Here is a 16813-nt window from a genome sequence, read left to right as displayed (position 1 = left end):
CACTCAACTCAATTTCTTCTATCTCCTCCCCCAAAACCACACCTGTGTGAAGCCCAGCTTAATGCGCCTCTGCTTGAAGGTCTTGGCAAACTTCTCCAGCTCCTCGAGGTCTCTGGGCTCATCAGCCCCTCCAGAGTTAGGTAGATGCTTGGGCACTGGGAGATGCTGGGATGCTTCCAGGTGGGGTTCTAAAGAGGATCCTGGCAGCCCAGGGCAGCCAACTGCCTAATAGGGAGCACATGCCAAGCAGATTCACAAACAGATTGAACGACATTTTCCAATTTTTTTTTTTTACTAATAGACCCACTTGGAGGATGACAGATCCCTGGATACATTTGAGTCCTACGTTTTCAATATGAAAGTGGAAGTTGGAGTTTCTATAAAGGTATAGCAAATAACTGAAATATCTGGAGTAGAAACAGTATGAGTGCAGGATAGGGAGGTGGCCCTTCTGGGTTTTAGGCTATGACTCACTGTTTAATTCTGAGGTTACTTCCTCCTTTCAGGTTTCCACCATAAAAGGAGTGAGTAGGGTTGTTTACAATGATTGCAAAAACAAATCACAGAATCCAACAAGGAAAAGGTTGTTTGCCTTGTCTGTTCTTTTCCACAAAGCAAGGTAACTGAGGTGTCCAACAGGCATTAACTGAAGATAACGGAGAACATCCAAGAACTCATGGCATTGGTAGAGCTTCCATAAAATTTCAAAATCTTATGAGTGCCATCTTATTTTCTAAACCACCATGAAAGTGTTTTATCTTTAATCAAAGGTATTTTAATCTGTGCTATCTAAATGTACCTTGATCTCACTTATAGTTGATAAGAGATATTCTTTCTTGAGTTTATTTTCATAGGAAATGTACCCTTAAACCTAGAACCATGTTGTCCCCCCTGGGGTCAGGAATGAATCCAATCTTGAAGACACTGACCATTCCATAAAGACAGAGTGGAATCTAAGCCTAGGGGTCCAGACACTGTGTCCGACTCAGAGGCTATTGCCCATGTGGATAACTTGGGCTAAATTCACCCTCTTCTCTCCTCCATGGTTTATTCTTTTCCTAGACTAGGGTTAATGTTACTCCTTCTCTCTTCCAAGACATACAGGCTTACTGCTCAGATAGGCAGCCTTATGATGAAGAAGGTAAAAGAACCAGAGAGAAGTCAAGGACTCTTTTCCCCAACAAAGGGTCTTTTAGAACAGAATAGTTTGAAGCCATCATAAATTTAGTCTTGTTTTATAGGGAGGGGGTGGCATAGACCAGACCCTTAGGACAAAGCTTTAGTCCTCTTTGAAACTTCCTGTCCATTAATTCATTTGTTATTGAGTTCTCTGCCGGACCCTCTCCCTCCCCTCCTCACATCCAATCAGCGGCCAAATTGCACTGACGCAACTTTCCAAAACATCTCCTCATTCATCCCCTATTCTTAGTGCCACAACCCTAACCAATCCCTTATTACCCCCTCCAGGATGATCTTAGTCATCTTTTAATGGTCTCTTTGATACCAGTTTCTCCATACTCAAATATCACAAGATATGAACATTGATCTTGAGTACTAAGATCTCTTCCAGCTTTAAGTCTATGATTACGAGATTCTGGGGAGGGCCTCCAGGAGGAGGTGGAAGAGAAGCTCATGACTCCGGGTCCCTATTTCTTTTAACCACTAGATGGCGCCCTCCCCTTCCAGGTGTTTTCTGTGGACTCTCCAGCCCTCTCTAAAGTCAGGGCCCTTAGTGAGCAAGCCCTGGGGATCTTAGGACAGAGAAGGGACAGTACGATCTCTGCAGTCATTGCCAACCATTCCACACACCTATCTGCACAGAGTCATCTCATCCAACTGTGCAGGTGATTCACTGTACAGGGTCACCCAGATCTGGGGAGGAATGGCAGCTAAGTTCATACCTCTGTTGCCAAGTCATGTACCCTGGCAAAAAGGTGCTCTGCAAACAGCCCTTGCCCCAGACCTCAGCCCACCTGACCCACACACATGCTCCCTGTAGGAGGTGGTCTGGTAAAGTGGCCCAGAGGTGAGACACACTGGCTTTGTGGTCTGGGATGTCAGGCCTATGATATTCTAGTCTTCCCCTTGGAGCTTGAGAGCACCTAGGCAGAGCTGGTGGTGGCTCTGGTACGTCTGGAAGGGTAGCTGTCCCCTGGTTCTCAGAGGAGTGATGCTAGGGCCTGTTCAGGGCTGGAGTTCAGTATCTGCAGCATGGGGGAGGCTAGCCTCGAACTGGGATCTCTGGGTTCTAATTCTGGCCCCACCAGTGTTACTGGGTAAATGGTGTCCCCAAGCTATAGCTTGGCTTTCCCCCTATGTCAACAGGGATAGTCCACTGCTGCTCCCTCTTCCGAGAGGGGTTAGTGCCCTGTTAAAGGGGTGGAGAAAAACCAGTGGGCCAAACTCTGTTGAGACAAGACATTCCTGAAGGAAACAGGAAGAACACGGTTGTTTACCTGGGACGCGAGGCCAGGCCCCGTCTGTGGGAGGAGGAGACTGCCTTGTTGCTGTGGAAAGGGGAGGAGATTTGGCTGCAGACCTGGGTGAGAGGGGAGGGACAAAGGAACAGAGGAATAAAATCCAGGCCATCTGAAAGACATGCTCTACAACTCTGGAACCATGATCACTGTCTCCATCCCCTGCTACCTATAGCCCCTCAACCCACCTCAAGCCCCGTGGAGAGGCCCCCATGGCACTGCCAGACATTTCCACACACAGGTGGAGGCGAACCAGACACAGGGATAAACAGAGATGCAAACAGCAGTCCCCAAACCAGTCCTCCCGCCTGCCCGCCTGCCTGGAGAGGAGCAAAGGCTAAGGAGGGTCAAGGCGATCTGCTGGGATCCAATCGCCAGGGCTGAAGAAACCCAGGAGGGGAGGGCACAGGGGCGACTGCTGAGAACTCAGGAGTAGGAGTAGGAGCTGGGAGTAGGAGCTGGGAGGGCTCCAAAGGCCAGGTTGAATCTGCAAGGATGTCAGATCAAGCACGTGGGGCCATACAGCTCTAAAGGGCAGTGAGCCATTGGCCAGAGGCTCATGGCCAACAAGGACATTTTACACTTGGAATGAAGGGCTGAGAGAGAAGGGAAGACCAAGGACTGAGCCTCTGGGTACCCAAATGAGTGGTATGGACTGTTCCTGCTTGTTACACTGTCTGGGGACCTCCTTCTACTTCCCCTCCAGGAAGACTGTACAGAAAGGGTTCTGCCTGGTTGGTGGCATGACAAGTGGCCTCCCTCTTGGGAGGGCCACAGCCAGGACTTCTCATTGTCCCAGCAGGAGTGGAGCCATCAAACCACCAAAGCAGACAATGAGGTGAGCTACCCTAATCACTCAACACAGAGGAGCACGTTGGGGCCTCTGTTGTCCCCAGGATCTTCTAGGGTCACTGATGTACAGCATCTGCTGATGTTGACATTTATGCTCTTTGGTCTCAAAAAGTTGGCGCTAGCCAGGCACAGTGGCTCATGCCTGTAATCCTAGCACTCTGTGAGGCTGAGGCAGGAGGATTGCTTTAGGACAGGAGTCTGAGACCAGCCTGAGCAAGAGCGAGACCCCATCTCTACCCAAAATAGAAAAAATTAGCTGGGTGTGGTGGTGCACACCTGTAGTCTCAGCTGCTCAGGAGGCCTAGGCAGGAGGATCACGTGAGCCCAGGAGTTTGAGGTTGCAGTGAGCTATGATGATGCCACTGCACTCTACCCCAGCGTGATAGAGTGAGACTCTGTCTCGGATAAAAAAAAAAAAAAAATTGGGGGCTTAATTGTTCATTGTTAAAATAATAGGCAAGAAAGCTCTCATAAGGAACCCTGGACTAGGATTTCAGAGGGTTGAGTACTAATAACAATTCTAACATTTTATTATTTTATTGCATTTCAAAATGCACAAAGCCTTTTCATATACATTATTTCAAGTAACCCTCAATAATGTTGTGAGGTAGAATTTTATTATTATTCCGTTTTGATGGAGGAGGAAATGGAAGCTCAGAGAGGTTAGGTAAGTTTCTCAAGGACACACGGTTAGTGATTTTTTTTTTTTTTAACCAATGAATTTTTCTGACTCTAAATTTTGAATTATTTTTTCCCCTGCATCATACACTGACCTCATTGGTTATATGCTTGAGCCATTTTCACATCACTCGCCAGTCTTCCAAAAACAAATTGAATGAATTGTTATCTTCTAGCCCCTATTCTAGGAGTATGATGTGTGTTGTTTAGCCAAAACATTATAAACACTTAATGCTTCAAATATGTTCTCATTCATCCCAATAATATTCTGAGATGCCTTGGAAACTAAATATAAAGACTGCAATTTGGAAGGTGCTAGGATGGAAGGCAGAGTTGTGTTTTGTTTAGAATCTGGATTTCCAAAGCTTCTAGTAGAAGCCTTGGGATTTGTACAACAGAGGAGAGTTTATACTTTCTCCATCACTTTCAGCCCTAGTTAGTGGAGATGGGAGTGGGAAAAGCAGTACAGTGTTTTGGCCAAGAGCATGGGTCTTAGTCAAATTGTTCTGAAATTTTCTAGTAGGTCACCAGAGGCATAATATGACTACCTACTGCATAAGGTTATTTTGAGGAATGTCAAGAAAATCACTCAGCGGAACTCTGGGCACATCGTGCTCAAGAAATACTACCTATTATTATTAATTGTTTCATCTGTTTGCTCTTGGCCAGGAAGTAACTTCCCTGTCAAAGAAAACCTGAAAACCTTTTTTACGACCTGTGGGTGGCACTGCTGCTCTATCCAAACAGCCAGGCTTCCAGGAGGTAAGTCTGAATCCCTGTCCAAGAGAGATTTCCATGGAATTGGGACTTTTGTACACTGCCTTTGCCAGGGTGCTTCTCCTTCCTTGTACTGCCCAGCCCTCCACCACTCCTACACCTTCCGTCTCATTTCTCCATGAGATTGAGCAGGAGGCTGGGAAGGGGAAGCAGAAAAGGAGACGGAGCCTGGAGGAGCACTGCTGGGGTCCCTTCCTCAGACCCCGAGGTGGACAAGTGGGTCTAAATACCAGAGGGGTGAGCGACTCACCTGTGCTCTGCAGGTAGACTCCCCCTCCCAGCAGGCAGCAGCAGCAGCACTTCGCTGCACTTGGTCTGTGTGGCCCCTCCCCCACCACCCCACCCCAGCCCACCCCAGGGTTCTTACCTTGCTGCCCAGGCGGGGTTTGAGATAGCAGGAACTGGGATACGGACTGTAAGTGGCCAGGAACCAGCACGAGCTGCTGGAGCGGATGGAGGGAAGCCATGTCCTACACACAGGGAGATATACACACATCACAGAATTTACAAGCTGGGGACACTGGCTCCATCTGCCTGCTGCCCATCTGTCCCATGGGTCTCCAGACTATGACAGTTTGCGGGCAGTGACCTTGCCTTATGCCACTGTGTATTCCCAGCGTCTGGCATATAGTAGCTACTCCATCAATGCTGGTGTTGTTACAACTTCTGCACTCAGCGAAGCCGTCCTTGCAACATACTGTTACTTAACCCTTGCCTTATGATTTAATTTTTGTATGTGTTAGTCTTGTCTCCGAACCAGACTGTAAATGCCCTGAGGGCAGAGACTGGGTATTTCCTATCTTTCAAAGGTTTATCCTAGAAATGACATGCAATCTCAGTTGTCCAATGTTTCTTTTCAATTTCACGCCACTTGATTATGCTAAAAGCCATGCCTTGGCCACTTCCTATGCCTGAATCTTTCCTGGAGGGTATTGGGGTGGGAGTTGGAGGATGGGGTAAACTATTACTTCTTAATAAAACCAATTTGGTGAAACAGAAAGTCCATCTGCCCCAGGTTTCTTCCACCAGCCTAGGACATGGGAATAATAATCCCAACGCTTGGGGGATCTGGGAGTCTTCCATGATCCAGGCGCCCAGAGCTCTGCACCCCTGTGGGGCTGAGCTCAGGTCTGTGCACACAGAGGAGACTCGGTAAACCTTGCTGAATGAAGAACTGAAGGAACGGATGTGCATTCTAGTCTTAAGTATTTCCGGAGAAGGGGTGGCTCTTTCTTCCCCAGAAGAGGGCTCGCCACGTGATCGCCCTCTCGGGCCTTTGCTGTTACTTACTGTCTCAGGACAAATCTCTTTCCCATATTGCCTGCAGGGAGTTCTTTAGACCAATATGAGTTCACAGAGTGCCAAGTGTGGAGGTCTAGCATTTCGCAGAGAGACTGAATTAAATTCACAAGCCCACTGAGAATATCAGAGTTCTTTGACATGGGCTGGCATTTACCCCAGACATTTGGTTTCCGGATATCATGGTGGGTCCTTGACTCAGGTGGCATGGTCGATGGGAGAGGGTCTGCTGCAGGGAGTCACTGAGGTCCTCTGTTTTAATCTGCAAGTGGAGGCAGGAGGAGAGTGTCAATTCCAGGCAGACAGAAATGGAAGCAGCGAAGATCAGGGCAGGAGGTAAATGACAGGCCAGGAGAGGAAAGAGCTAGCCCAGTACCGACTGGGCTGCAGCTCAACTCTCCTGTCTGTGCGGGCCCTTTGGGCCAGGGCAGCTGGTCAGAAACACACGTGAGCGGCACCACGGAGTGCCCTTCTGCAATGTGGGGAGCCCACTTAGACTGATGGTCCCAAACACCACTCTGGGTCCTGTGCTGGCACCTAGTATGGTTTTTGTTTTCCTCATTGGAATGAGAAAAATGTGGATAGAAGCTTTTGAAAATAAAGCTTAATGAGCTGGGCACGGTGGCTCATGCCTGTAATCCTAGCAATCTGGGAGGCTGAGGCAGGAGGATCACTTGAGGTCAGGAGTTCGAGAGCAGCTTGAGCAAAAGCGAGACCCTGTCTCTACTAAAAATAGAAAAAATTAGCTAAGCAAGGTGGTGCGCCTGTAGTCTCAGCTACTCGGGAAGCTGAAACAGGAGGATCCCTTGAGCCCAGAGTCTGAGGTTGCTGTGAGCTAGGTTGATGCCACGGCACTCTATCCTGGGTGACAGAGTGAGACTCTGTCTCAAAAAAAAAGAAAAAACTTAATGGATTAAGTTCTTGGAAATTCTAAGATGATGTTCTTTTTTTCTTAAGAGGAAAAGATGTTAGAATTTCCTTTAGGAAATGATGGTGATCCTAAAGCATGTTTTAAAAACTCCCTCCGTCGCAGAGTAAAAAGTTAACAACCCTTTACTGATTCCCCCCAGATTCTGTTTTTCACTTTCCTGCATGGAATCCCCTTTGTGAAGCCCTGAAGTCTGGGAAGCACTGAGCTGGAGGACCACCTTTCCCTCCCCACGCCCTTATTCCCATACCTCTCCATCTTCTGTGCCAGACTGCCTCTGCAGCTGGCCTTCTTTGCCTGTGTGGCTTTGGTGACAGTCTTTGCCTGTCTTCCTACAGGTGAGGACATGTCTCCCTCACAATCAATGCTGTAGTTGCAGCCTGAGGGGCCTGAGAGTTTGGTGGTTTCCAAACTCTCTCCAGCCTCTAACACCCTTCAGTGATAGCACAAACCACCTCCTCGTGGGCTTCCCAGGTGTCCAAGGGCAGGGCAGGAAGTACGACCTGTGCCCACCCCTCATTCCACCCCTAGGATGACTACCCTCTTGCAGCTTTGTAGGAAGTCCATTGGGAGGAAAAGCCAAGTGACTATGAGTTCATATAATCTGGCAAGGAGCACAGGATCTAGACCACACCTTATAAAAGGCATTGGTGAGTCCCTCTGATTAGGACATCTGGTTGTTTTCTGCCCAGGTGGAAACTCATGGCCATAGACATGCTAGTTTAAACAGCTTGCTTGACCTACACTGGGAATGTCACTGACATCCTGCAGTCTCTCCTGTCTGTATTAGTTCAACCTGAGTCAAAAGTTGAGATTAACAGCTATCTTTGTGCTTAATCCCTATGGAAAAAACAGTGATTTGGATCATTAAAGAAGAATTTCTTTTGGTCGGACAGTTAGGAAGATCCTGTTGAGTGACGTTAGAGAGGAGGGAGCTGATATTTAGGATGTGTGCCTTGCACATAGCAGGAACCCAGTGAATGTTAACCGAATAAAAGACAATAAACAAAACCTCTCTCTCTAGGCTGGGCGCGGTGGCTGAGATGGAGGCTGAGATGGGAGGATTGCTTGAGTTTAGGAGTTCAAGACCAGCCTGAGCAAGAGCAAGACCCTGTCTCTATGATTTAAAAAAATATATTAAAAAAAAAAAAAATCTTCTCTCTCCGCAGCCTCCAATGAGGTACAGGAAGGAAAGCATTGAACAGGAAGCTATGCTGACCTTGTTTCTAGTCTAACTCCGACTCTAACTTACTATGTGTCTTAAACAATCACTCAGCCTCTGTGGGACTCAGTTTCCCCATCTGCTGTATGACACTACGTGGGTTTTCTCCCGGTTAGTCCTAAAATGGAATTATGAATTCCAGTTCCCTAGTGCATTTGGCCCGTCCAGGTTGCTGCAGCGCTGTTAGGTGAAGCAGACCTACATAGCACCAAGCAGCCCTGTTGCACAGAAATTGGTAAGAAGATGGTTCCTTTAGGAAACAGTCTTTACAAATCATTCTTCTCACTCAAAGAGACTATTCTGTAGCCTTGGAAGCAAAGAGGAGAAAAGGAGGGAGATGGGAAGTCGCACTCAGGGGCAGAGAGCGAAGGCATGACCACCTGGGAGTGGTCCCAGAGAGCCCCCTTTCCTCACCTAGGCCCTTTGGCTCCGCCTTTCACGCTTAATACCTCTAAGCAGCCCTGGTATCCTAGCTCTGCCCCAGAAATCAGAGTTTCCACTTCCTAGATTCCGCTTCCTAGATTCCAGGGATACATTTGTTAGTAGGTTTTTAAAAAGTAGAAACAGATAATAAATATATTTCAAAACCACCACAACTTTAAGGTTTGCTCTGAGAGGAGGATTTACTTAAGCACAGCCTTTCTGGACAGCCTTCCCGACCCCACTTGTCCCCCTTCTCTGTCCCTCTCCTGCCCCCCAGGCATGCACCATCCCCGAGAGGGGATGGGCGGCAGGGTGGAGGAAGGGGGACAGAGGGAGAACACGGAAAACTGGCTGGTGCAACCACCTCCGGCAGCTTGGCCCCGCTCCAGCTCAGAGGCAAGTGGCAGGGCTCCTTTATAGACTCATTATGCGCAGTGGAGAGATAAGGAGACGCAGCTATGACAGAGTTCGAAAACATGCGCTTTGCCTCCAACCTGGCTGCTATCTGTTAGAATCCGTGCCAGGTCTTCCTGCAACACTTAATTTCAGAAACCAGCGTCATCATAAAAGAAAACTCACCCTTTCATCTGCTTCCTGGATCAATTGCCCTCCAAATTCTTTTGGGGGCACTCGAGACCCCCCACTTGTGAACATGAAGTGCCTGATAGCAGAAAAGTCCTTTGGGTGCTAGTCCGGGGCTTTCTAATGACTCTATGTATTATTCTTCCGATTGTCTGTCTGTTTGTTTTTGCTTCACCAACCTTTTACTCTTTCATTTTTCATAATTCATCACCCCTGGGTGTGAGGGACTGACAGTAACCCCAAAAGAAGACAATCCTAAACAAACCAAATTGAAAGACAGGAAAGGAGACTTCTTTCTCAATGATAAGTTCTAAAAATCTCAGCTTGGGTCCGTGGTCTCAGAAAGAGCCGAGCTAGACAGGAAGGAGGAAAGACACACTGACAACCCCTAAGGCCTCCAGCAGACTTCTTTGATACTCTTGGAGGCTCAGAAACTGAGAAATTAAGATATAAAGTCCTCCCAAATCCAAAAAGTCCCTTTCCCCGCAGTCGAAGGGAAAAGGCTGGAAGCTTTCCAGGCAACTGGGTGTTGGCTGTGGATCTAGGAGATGAGATAGAGAGACTTCTGTTGGATCTCGAATTGACTTCTAATGTGAGAACCGGAGGCAAATTGGACAAAGACCCAATTTCCCCCGTACTTGTGAAAACCCAAACCAAACCCCAGCCTGCCTGGAATCATGAAGATCATCCCCAGGGTTTCTCTGGCAGGTCTTCTCACGCAAGTGGAATTTTCTCCAGACTTTATTTGGGATGGACTAATCCCTGGGGACACGGGCCACCACAGTGCTCTGCCTTGTCACAGCCATTGGACATCCTGCCCACCTACTGGACAAGGTTTGTTAGTTTAGGATTTTCTCCACCCACTGTGCTGTGCAAAGGTATTAGACTGAGTCTTGGGCAGTGACCAGGGAGGTAAAAATGTATCACGGGTAATTATCTTTTCTAATCCCAGTGAACTCTCTGACATTACCTACTTTAGAAAGCAGCAGCCTCATTCTGGAAGGAGAGAGCCCTTTTTGAGGAGGTGGAAGCCCTTTGTACATCCTTTCTTGGCTTTACCTCCCAGCCAGGAGGTGTGAGGACAGAAGCCCAGAGAGCTTCAGAGACAGTTATAAAGTTATACAGCAAGACACTGGCAAAACTCTGACAAAAGAATGTTCTCCTGACCCTCCCCTGGTGCTCTCTCTACCAAAAAATACTACAAATGCCCCAGGGGTGGGAGAATAGACCACAGATAATAGAAAATGTGGTGTTCTGGCCTGGCGTACACTTGGACCTTACTGACCATCTGTTTTGGGGTCATGGTGGGGCTGGGGTACTCATCTTTAGCCCCCTCCCCATGACATTTTCACATGGTCCCCTCTAGGGGAAAACAGTCCAACACTAATGAATATATCACTGGTGATGAAAATGATCAAAGCTGTTGTCCCAGTTGCATAACTCGTTTGTGGAAAGTGTTTCATAAACATTTCACAAGAAGGAGCGTTTCAAAGCGTGAACATCTCCCAACCTGCCTTCAATTACAGGCAAGATTTTTTTTTTTTCTTTCTCCCCCGGCTTCAACTCTTCTCCCTAGCAGTGAGGAAGAGTTTCTGTTTTGTAACTGATCTATACAGGATTGGCAGATGCATTCTTCATGAAAACATTCTAAAAATATATTCCAAGTGGTGGTATGGGGCAGGCAGGGAACTCATCCCAGGTGAAGAGGGCTGAGGGCTGAAAGTATCCCAAGAGATGTTGGCTGTGATTTTGCTTGGGGGACTGTCCTCTGTCCAGGGCTCCTGGCTATTCCTTAAGAGCTCAAGGCTCCCGCCTCCTCGGATGCCTCTGAGAAGTGCCTCGGGAGATGACCTCATCTAGTCCCCGGTCTCTAGTCCAACCTATGATAGACCAGCACAGATGTGCCTTTGCCCATGTACCTTGGGACCATCACCCTGACAGCATCAAACTTCCATGCAAAGGAGGGTTGGAAGAGGGGACACTCATGGCTCCTTAGGAGGCTGGAGCCACTTGGAATTGCTCCCCCTGAAAAGCAGCTTTCCAAAGAGACATCCTTGTTTTTCCTGGTTGCATCTGCTCTGGAAATGCAACAAGCTTATCAGTCATGTCGTTTAACGCTTTGGCTTCAGTTCTTAGGGCATAGCATCGCTAGTGCTGACACATGTGTGAAAAACCCCTTCATTATAAACCCATGAAAATTTTCTTCTCCCTCTGGGATATAAGTCCTGAACTCAGGGTTTAAAATGCTGGGAGGGGCTGTGCCCTCATGGCAGACTCACTGTCACAAATGTTTCATGGTGCCCAGGACTTGAACTATTTTAACCAGTGCACTGTGGCAGGGCCCTCCTGAGACATCTGCAACGTCCTCCCCCTCAGTGGGGAGCTGCATCAGTGGGAGTTTTCTTTGACCCTGATCCCCTTGGAGCCAGTCTTCTGGTTCTCCTGGTGGCATACCTGGCAGACAAGAGGACAGAGCTACCCTCTCCGGTTCTTTGGACAGGGAGAAGTATCACACAGAACTTTTGATTTGCCCACACAGAGGGCTGTTTTGCACCCAAATGAGTGAAATGGCAGGAGGAGGGGGTGGGTGGAGTGACTTGCTGAGCATCAAACTCTGAGGACTGTTTCCAAGCTCAGTGGCTGTTCTCGGGAAGTGTCTAGTGTGTGAATGCAGTTCATCATCACACAGGTTCTTTTACATATGACTTTGCTGTCCCCAGCAGGGGATGATAAAAAAGACATCCAGGAAATAAGCACAAGGTTCAGAATCAATCAGGAGGCCTGACTTTGGGTCCCATCCCTGCCTCTAATTAGTTGCATGATCTAATATTAAGTTACTTAACTCATCTCTCTAGGCCTAGATTATTCCTCTACAAAAGAGAAATAAGCCCGGGTGGAATCTACTTAAGACATTTATAATGTATAAAAGAGAGAGTGGGAGTAGACTTATAAGCATTTAACTATGCTTATTATATTACTAGACCCATTTTACAGATGAAAAGACTGAGGCTTAGGGATGTTAAGAAACTTGCTTAGAGTCACATTGCTGGTAAATAATAGAGCTGAGATTCTATCTAAGTCTGTCTGACTCCATAGCTCTTCTACATGCTCCTGACTCACTATGTGTGACGAGGTCATGCAATTATAGACTCTTCACGGTAGCTCGGTGTAGGTAGTGCCAGGTGGATAGCAGATATTCAAAAAAGTGTTGATTCCCTTCCTTCTCCATTGGAACAGGAAGGAAATGTAGACATCACCTGGCTCATTTTACAGATATGACTCCCGAATCCTGGAGAGGGAGAGTAACTTGCTCAGGGAAACACAGCTAGAGTTGCAGTCAAGCTGGGGCTGGAGACCAAGCCAGGGACTGATTAGGAGAGGTCTCCTGATTTCCCATCCCATATTCGGTTCCACTGCACTGTGGCATGGCTCTATCGTCTATTTCTACCACTCTGATGTCGTTGCCTACTCTGGCTCCTGTAGGAACTCAGTAGTAGTTACCTAAGCCTGTTGCCCTAATGAGATTTAGTCTCAGTCAAAAGAAAGGTCCCCACTCAGAGTTCTCAGTTACTTTGCAGGGTAAGGTTTGAATACAGATAAAGCACACATGTGCTTGATAGGGAAACAACGCAGTTGGCCTTGGAGCCAGCATTCTGTATTTCCTTAACTCTCACGTATGCAGATTGACTGCAGGGGGTTGATACTTGCTGTTTTGAAGGTGAAGAGCAGAAAGAGAAGGCTCATGTATGCCATGAAATCTCCATTTCAGTGTGTATTTTACTATGGGGCTCCAAATGAAGTCAATAAAAGGAAGTACAGGTGCCCTGGCTCTTCTGGATACACACACACGAGTGCAGCACCAACTTGTGGTTGTGAAGCACTATACACATGACTTTCATGAGCATTAAGGTCAAGAAAAAGAAAAAGTATTATTTAAAGAACTTTAGAGGGTGGAGTGCCGTGGCTCACGTCTGCAATCCTAGCACTCTGGGAGGCTGAGGCGGGAGGATCGCTTGAGCTCAGGAGTGCGAGACCAGCCTGAGCAACAGCAAAACCCCGTCTTTACTAAAAATAAAAAAATTAGGTGGGTGTGGTGGCGCATGCCTGTAATCCCAGCTACTCAGGAGGCTGAGGGAGGAGGATCACTTGAGCCCAGGAGTTTGAGGTTGCTGTGAGCTATGATGATGTCAGCACACTCTATCCCAAGTGACAGAGTGAGACTCTGTCTCAAAAAGAAAAAAAAAAACCACTTTAGAGATTAAAAAGCACTTTCAAATGTACCGTCATTTATTCTTCATGACAATGTAGGGAGGGAAGTAATCTTACCAAACCATTTTTATAGAGGTGGGAACCCAGGCTCGGAGAACTTAAGCAACGTTCCCAATGTCACACAGCTAGGCAGAGGAGAGCCTGTCTACTTGGATCTTTGGCCTCCAGACCCCTCCCTTCTGCCCGTGCCACGCTGTGCGGCAGCTCCACGGGGTGTCCCACACAGAATTTCTGGACTCCTGGAAGCTATTAAGATGCGTGTTGACTCCTGCCTCGTCTGTGTACTGTATTGTTTTTGTGTACGATACACAGTTGGGGCAAACACCTCCTCAAGCGTAGCCTGGAACCTTTACATGTATTTGTGGCCTAAATAGTTATTGAAAGTGAAGTTTCAACAGCTCTGAATGGGATTCTCGTTGGCATTTTCTGGGTGAGCCTGTGACTTGGAAGCTTGCCCCTGTGAGTCTCAGCATTGGACAAATGAAGCAGACGGTTTTCTATGGTGATTTTTGTCCTTTAGAGTAGTCTTCCAGGAGAGGGGAGGCCCTTGTCTCTTGTATTCTTGTGGCACCCCAGATAAAGTGAGGCACCCCTCGGTCTGCTCCAACAGCAGTGGAGTGGACGTCTTCTGCGTGGCATGCATTAAACACAGGTTTCCTGCCCCATAAAGGTCCCCCTCTCAATTCGATTTAGTTCAACATTTGTTAAGTATCTATGGTATACCAAGAGGCGCCAGGGACACAAAGATGAATAGGGAGTTCCCAGACTAATTAGGGGACCGTGCGAGTCAAAAAGTCACCTACAGCACGATACTTCTAACGATCAGAAGGAGGTACGGGGTGGCACGGGGAAGGTTGCGATTCAAGTTGTCAGGGAGGAGCATGAAGAGTTCGCCAGGCAGAAAAAGCAAAGAAAGGCATCCCAGGAAGCAGAAGCAGCTTGCTCAAGTCACAGAGTGAGAGACAGTGCTTCCTGTTCCGGAGGTGCGAGCCATTCGGGACTGTTGGTGTGTGTGGCAGGGAGAAGCACCATCACGTGGGCAGGGGCCGAGGAGGGAGGACGTGTGCGGTGTGCAAAGGAGTTCAGAATGGACCTGAGGACAAGGTGTAACTAGAGCCAAGGGGAGTGGTGTGGTGAGATTTTAGTTTTAGTTTAATGACCCTAACAGCTGTGTGGAATATGGATTTGAAGAGAGGACAGATGTAAGCAAAACTATTCATTGTGATAGCCTGAGTAAGATCTCACAAGGACATGCTGCTGCAGCAGCAGGAACGGAGTGCAGGAGACAGAATGCAGAGCTTGTAGGATCTAAAACGTATTTCCACCCCTAAAGGTTTATTTTTCACAACAAAAGACTGTTTATTTTGGGAATTCTCTGTTGAATGCCTGCAGGACTAAAAGAACCGGCACAGAAAATAATTTGAAGGCCCCTAAGCCAAACTGCTAATTGCAGATGGAGTGGAGAACATTTGGGGTTCCAGAAGACTGTCCCTTTCTAAGCCAAATATTTCTGCAATGTTTGATTTTTAAAAGCTAATTATTAATTTTAAATTAGAAATAAATTAAGATTAAAATCAGTAAGCATTCACAATTTTACCTATCTATATAAAACACTATAATTTACAAGGTGTTATAGTTGTAGAATTTCCTCTTTGGCCTAGTGAAAAGGATGTCTTGAGACATTTAAAGGCACGTCATTTAAATAAACAGACATATACGCAAATATGCATATATGTGTATATAATGCACACACACGCAAATATGCATATATGTGTATATAATACACACATATATTTAAAGCAACAACTGGGAATCCATCTTCTCATCTCACCACACCTGTGTCACTGTCTCCCAGGAGGCAACACCTGGGAGGTGGCCCACAGGCTTCACTTATAAATTTCCATGATGTTCTATAGTTTACAAAGCACGTTTTTAAAAAAATTCTAGATGAAGAGCTTTTAATTATGGGAATGACGAAAAAGAACTTTTGCTCCCGAAAGCTCGGCACTTGTCCTCGAGGCCTCATCAGAAGAACAAGAACAAGTGGTTTGAGGAGAGGGACTTTCGAACACTTTCGAACACGTCACTTCCACTGATTATCAGAATGCTGCCATGAGATTGAAAAGGCAGATAATGCCGGTTCATGAAAGGCAAGAAATGTGTCCAAGGGACGTAGCTGGCCAGCAAGAGACCTGTGATTTGAACCCAAGACATCGATTTAAAATTCAGCATGCCTGTCAAATGCCTAGGATTTTCTGAGCAGCCTTCCCAAATAAGTGGATTTTCAAAGTCACTGAAATCTATCCCTGGAAACTCCAAAGCCTTTTATCTCAGTTTTGGATAGATATTTATTGGTTTCTTTCTGAATAAAGATCTTGCTGAAAGGTATTATATACATCCCTATTTTCCTTTAAAGAGTACCTGAAAGATAATTTAGTCAATGACTCAGAGTTATAATTTCAAACGCCTTTTAAAAGCAACCATGCCCTTGGGGATACTGAAGTGTTTGACCTCTGTTGCTGTGTGCACTATATGGCCCCAGACTACTCTTTTTCACAGCTCTGAGCTCTGATTTTTCCAGGATTTTTTAACCTCCTTTCTCACCATCAGGTTTTTCTCTGCTTTTGTTAGTATGCTTGCTTCTAGCAGCCCCTATTCTAGCTCAAATTTGCAGCTTTTATTTGCTAAGGGCTGGAAAAACCAGATCAGATCATTAAGCTCAATGCAACACTGTCTCCAAAATAAAAATTTAAGGCTCTGGGAAAGAGCCTGGCTTGAGGTCTTGTTTGCTTCCTTCTTACTCTCAGCTGGGTTCTAAATAGGTGAACCTGATGGTTCTTCGGATAAATGAGGCAGTGTTGCACTGCTGTGAAGCTCTCTTTAACATTGGGTTTGCCCTTTGGTTTAATTTTTCTTGAGTACATGACTATCCTAGCACCCTTATTAGCCTGGGGCTCCAGGCACAATGGTTGACACACAATTGACAGTTTAAGCTAAACTCTCTAAGGCTGGGCTGCAGCTACCAAACTTGTTACCAAAAGGCCAAGTGAATTTGAGCCAAGGGACTCTCTAATGGTATATCTCAGTTTGCCTACTTACAAAAGGGAAATAAGATCTGACACTTGTCCAGGTCTCAAGGGTTAGGGCTAAATGTCTATATAACCTATTCAGGCGCCGGGCGCAGTGGCTCACGCCTGTAACCCTAGCACTCTGGGAGGCTGAGGCGGGTGGATCATTTGAGCTCAGGAGTTTAAGACCAGCCTGAGCAAGAGAAAGACCCTGTCTCTATTAAAAAAAATAGAAAGA

General features: G+C 46.8%; 1 protein-coding gene across 1 annotated transcript in view; it reads right to left on the bottom strand.

Moving 5' to 3' along the window:
• POU2F3 (POU class 2 homeobox 3) overlaps positions 1-16813 on the bottom strand; it is a 71445-nt gene that overhangs the window by 11822 nt on the left and 42810 nt on the right. Inside the window, exons 4-7 of the mRNA XM_012644899.1 lie at positions 6202-6345; positions 5152-5254; positions 2457-2539; positions 43-225 (exon numbers count right to left, since the gene is read on the bottom strand). Coding sequence (XP_012500353.1) covers positions 43-225; positions 2457-2539; positions 5152-5254; positions 6202-6345 — 513 coding nt within the window. The remainder of the gene's footprint in view (positions 1-42; positions 226-2456; positions 2540-5151; positions 5255-6201; positions 6346-16813) is intronic.

Source organism: Propithecus coquereli, unplaced genomic scaffold (genome assembly GCF_000956105.1).
Source record: "Propithecus coquereli isolate 6110/MARCELLA unplaced genomic scaffold, Pcoq_1.0 Scaffold222, whole genome shotgun sequence".
Taxonomy (NCBI): Eukaryota; Metazoa; Chordata; class Mammalia; order Primates; family Indriidae; genus Propithecus; species Propithecus coquereli.
The sequence above is the reverse complement of the archived record's forward strand: the minus strand, read 5'-3'. Positions and strand labels throughout refer to the sequence as shown.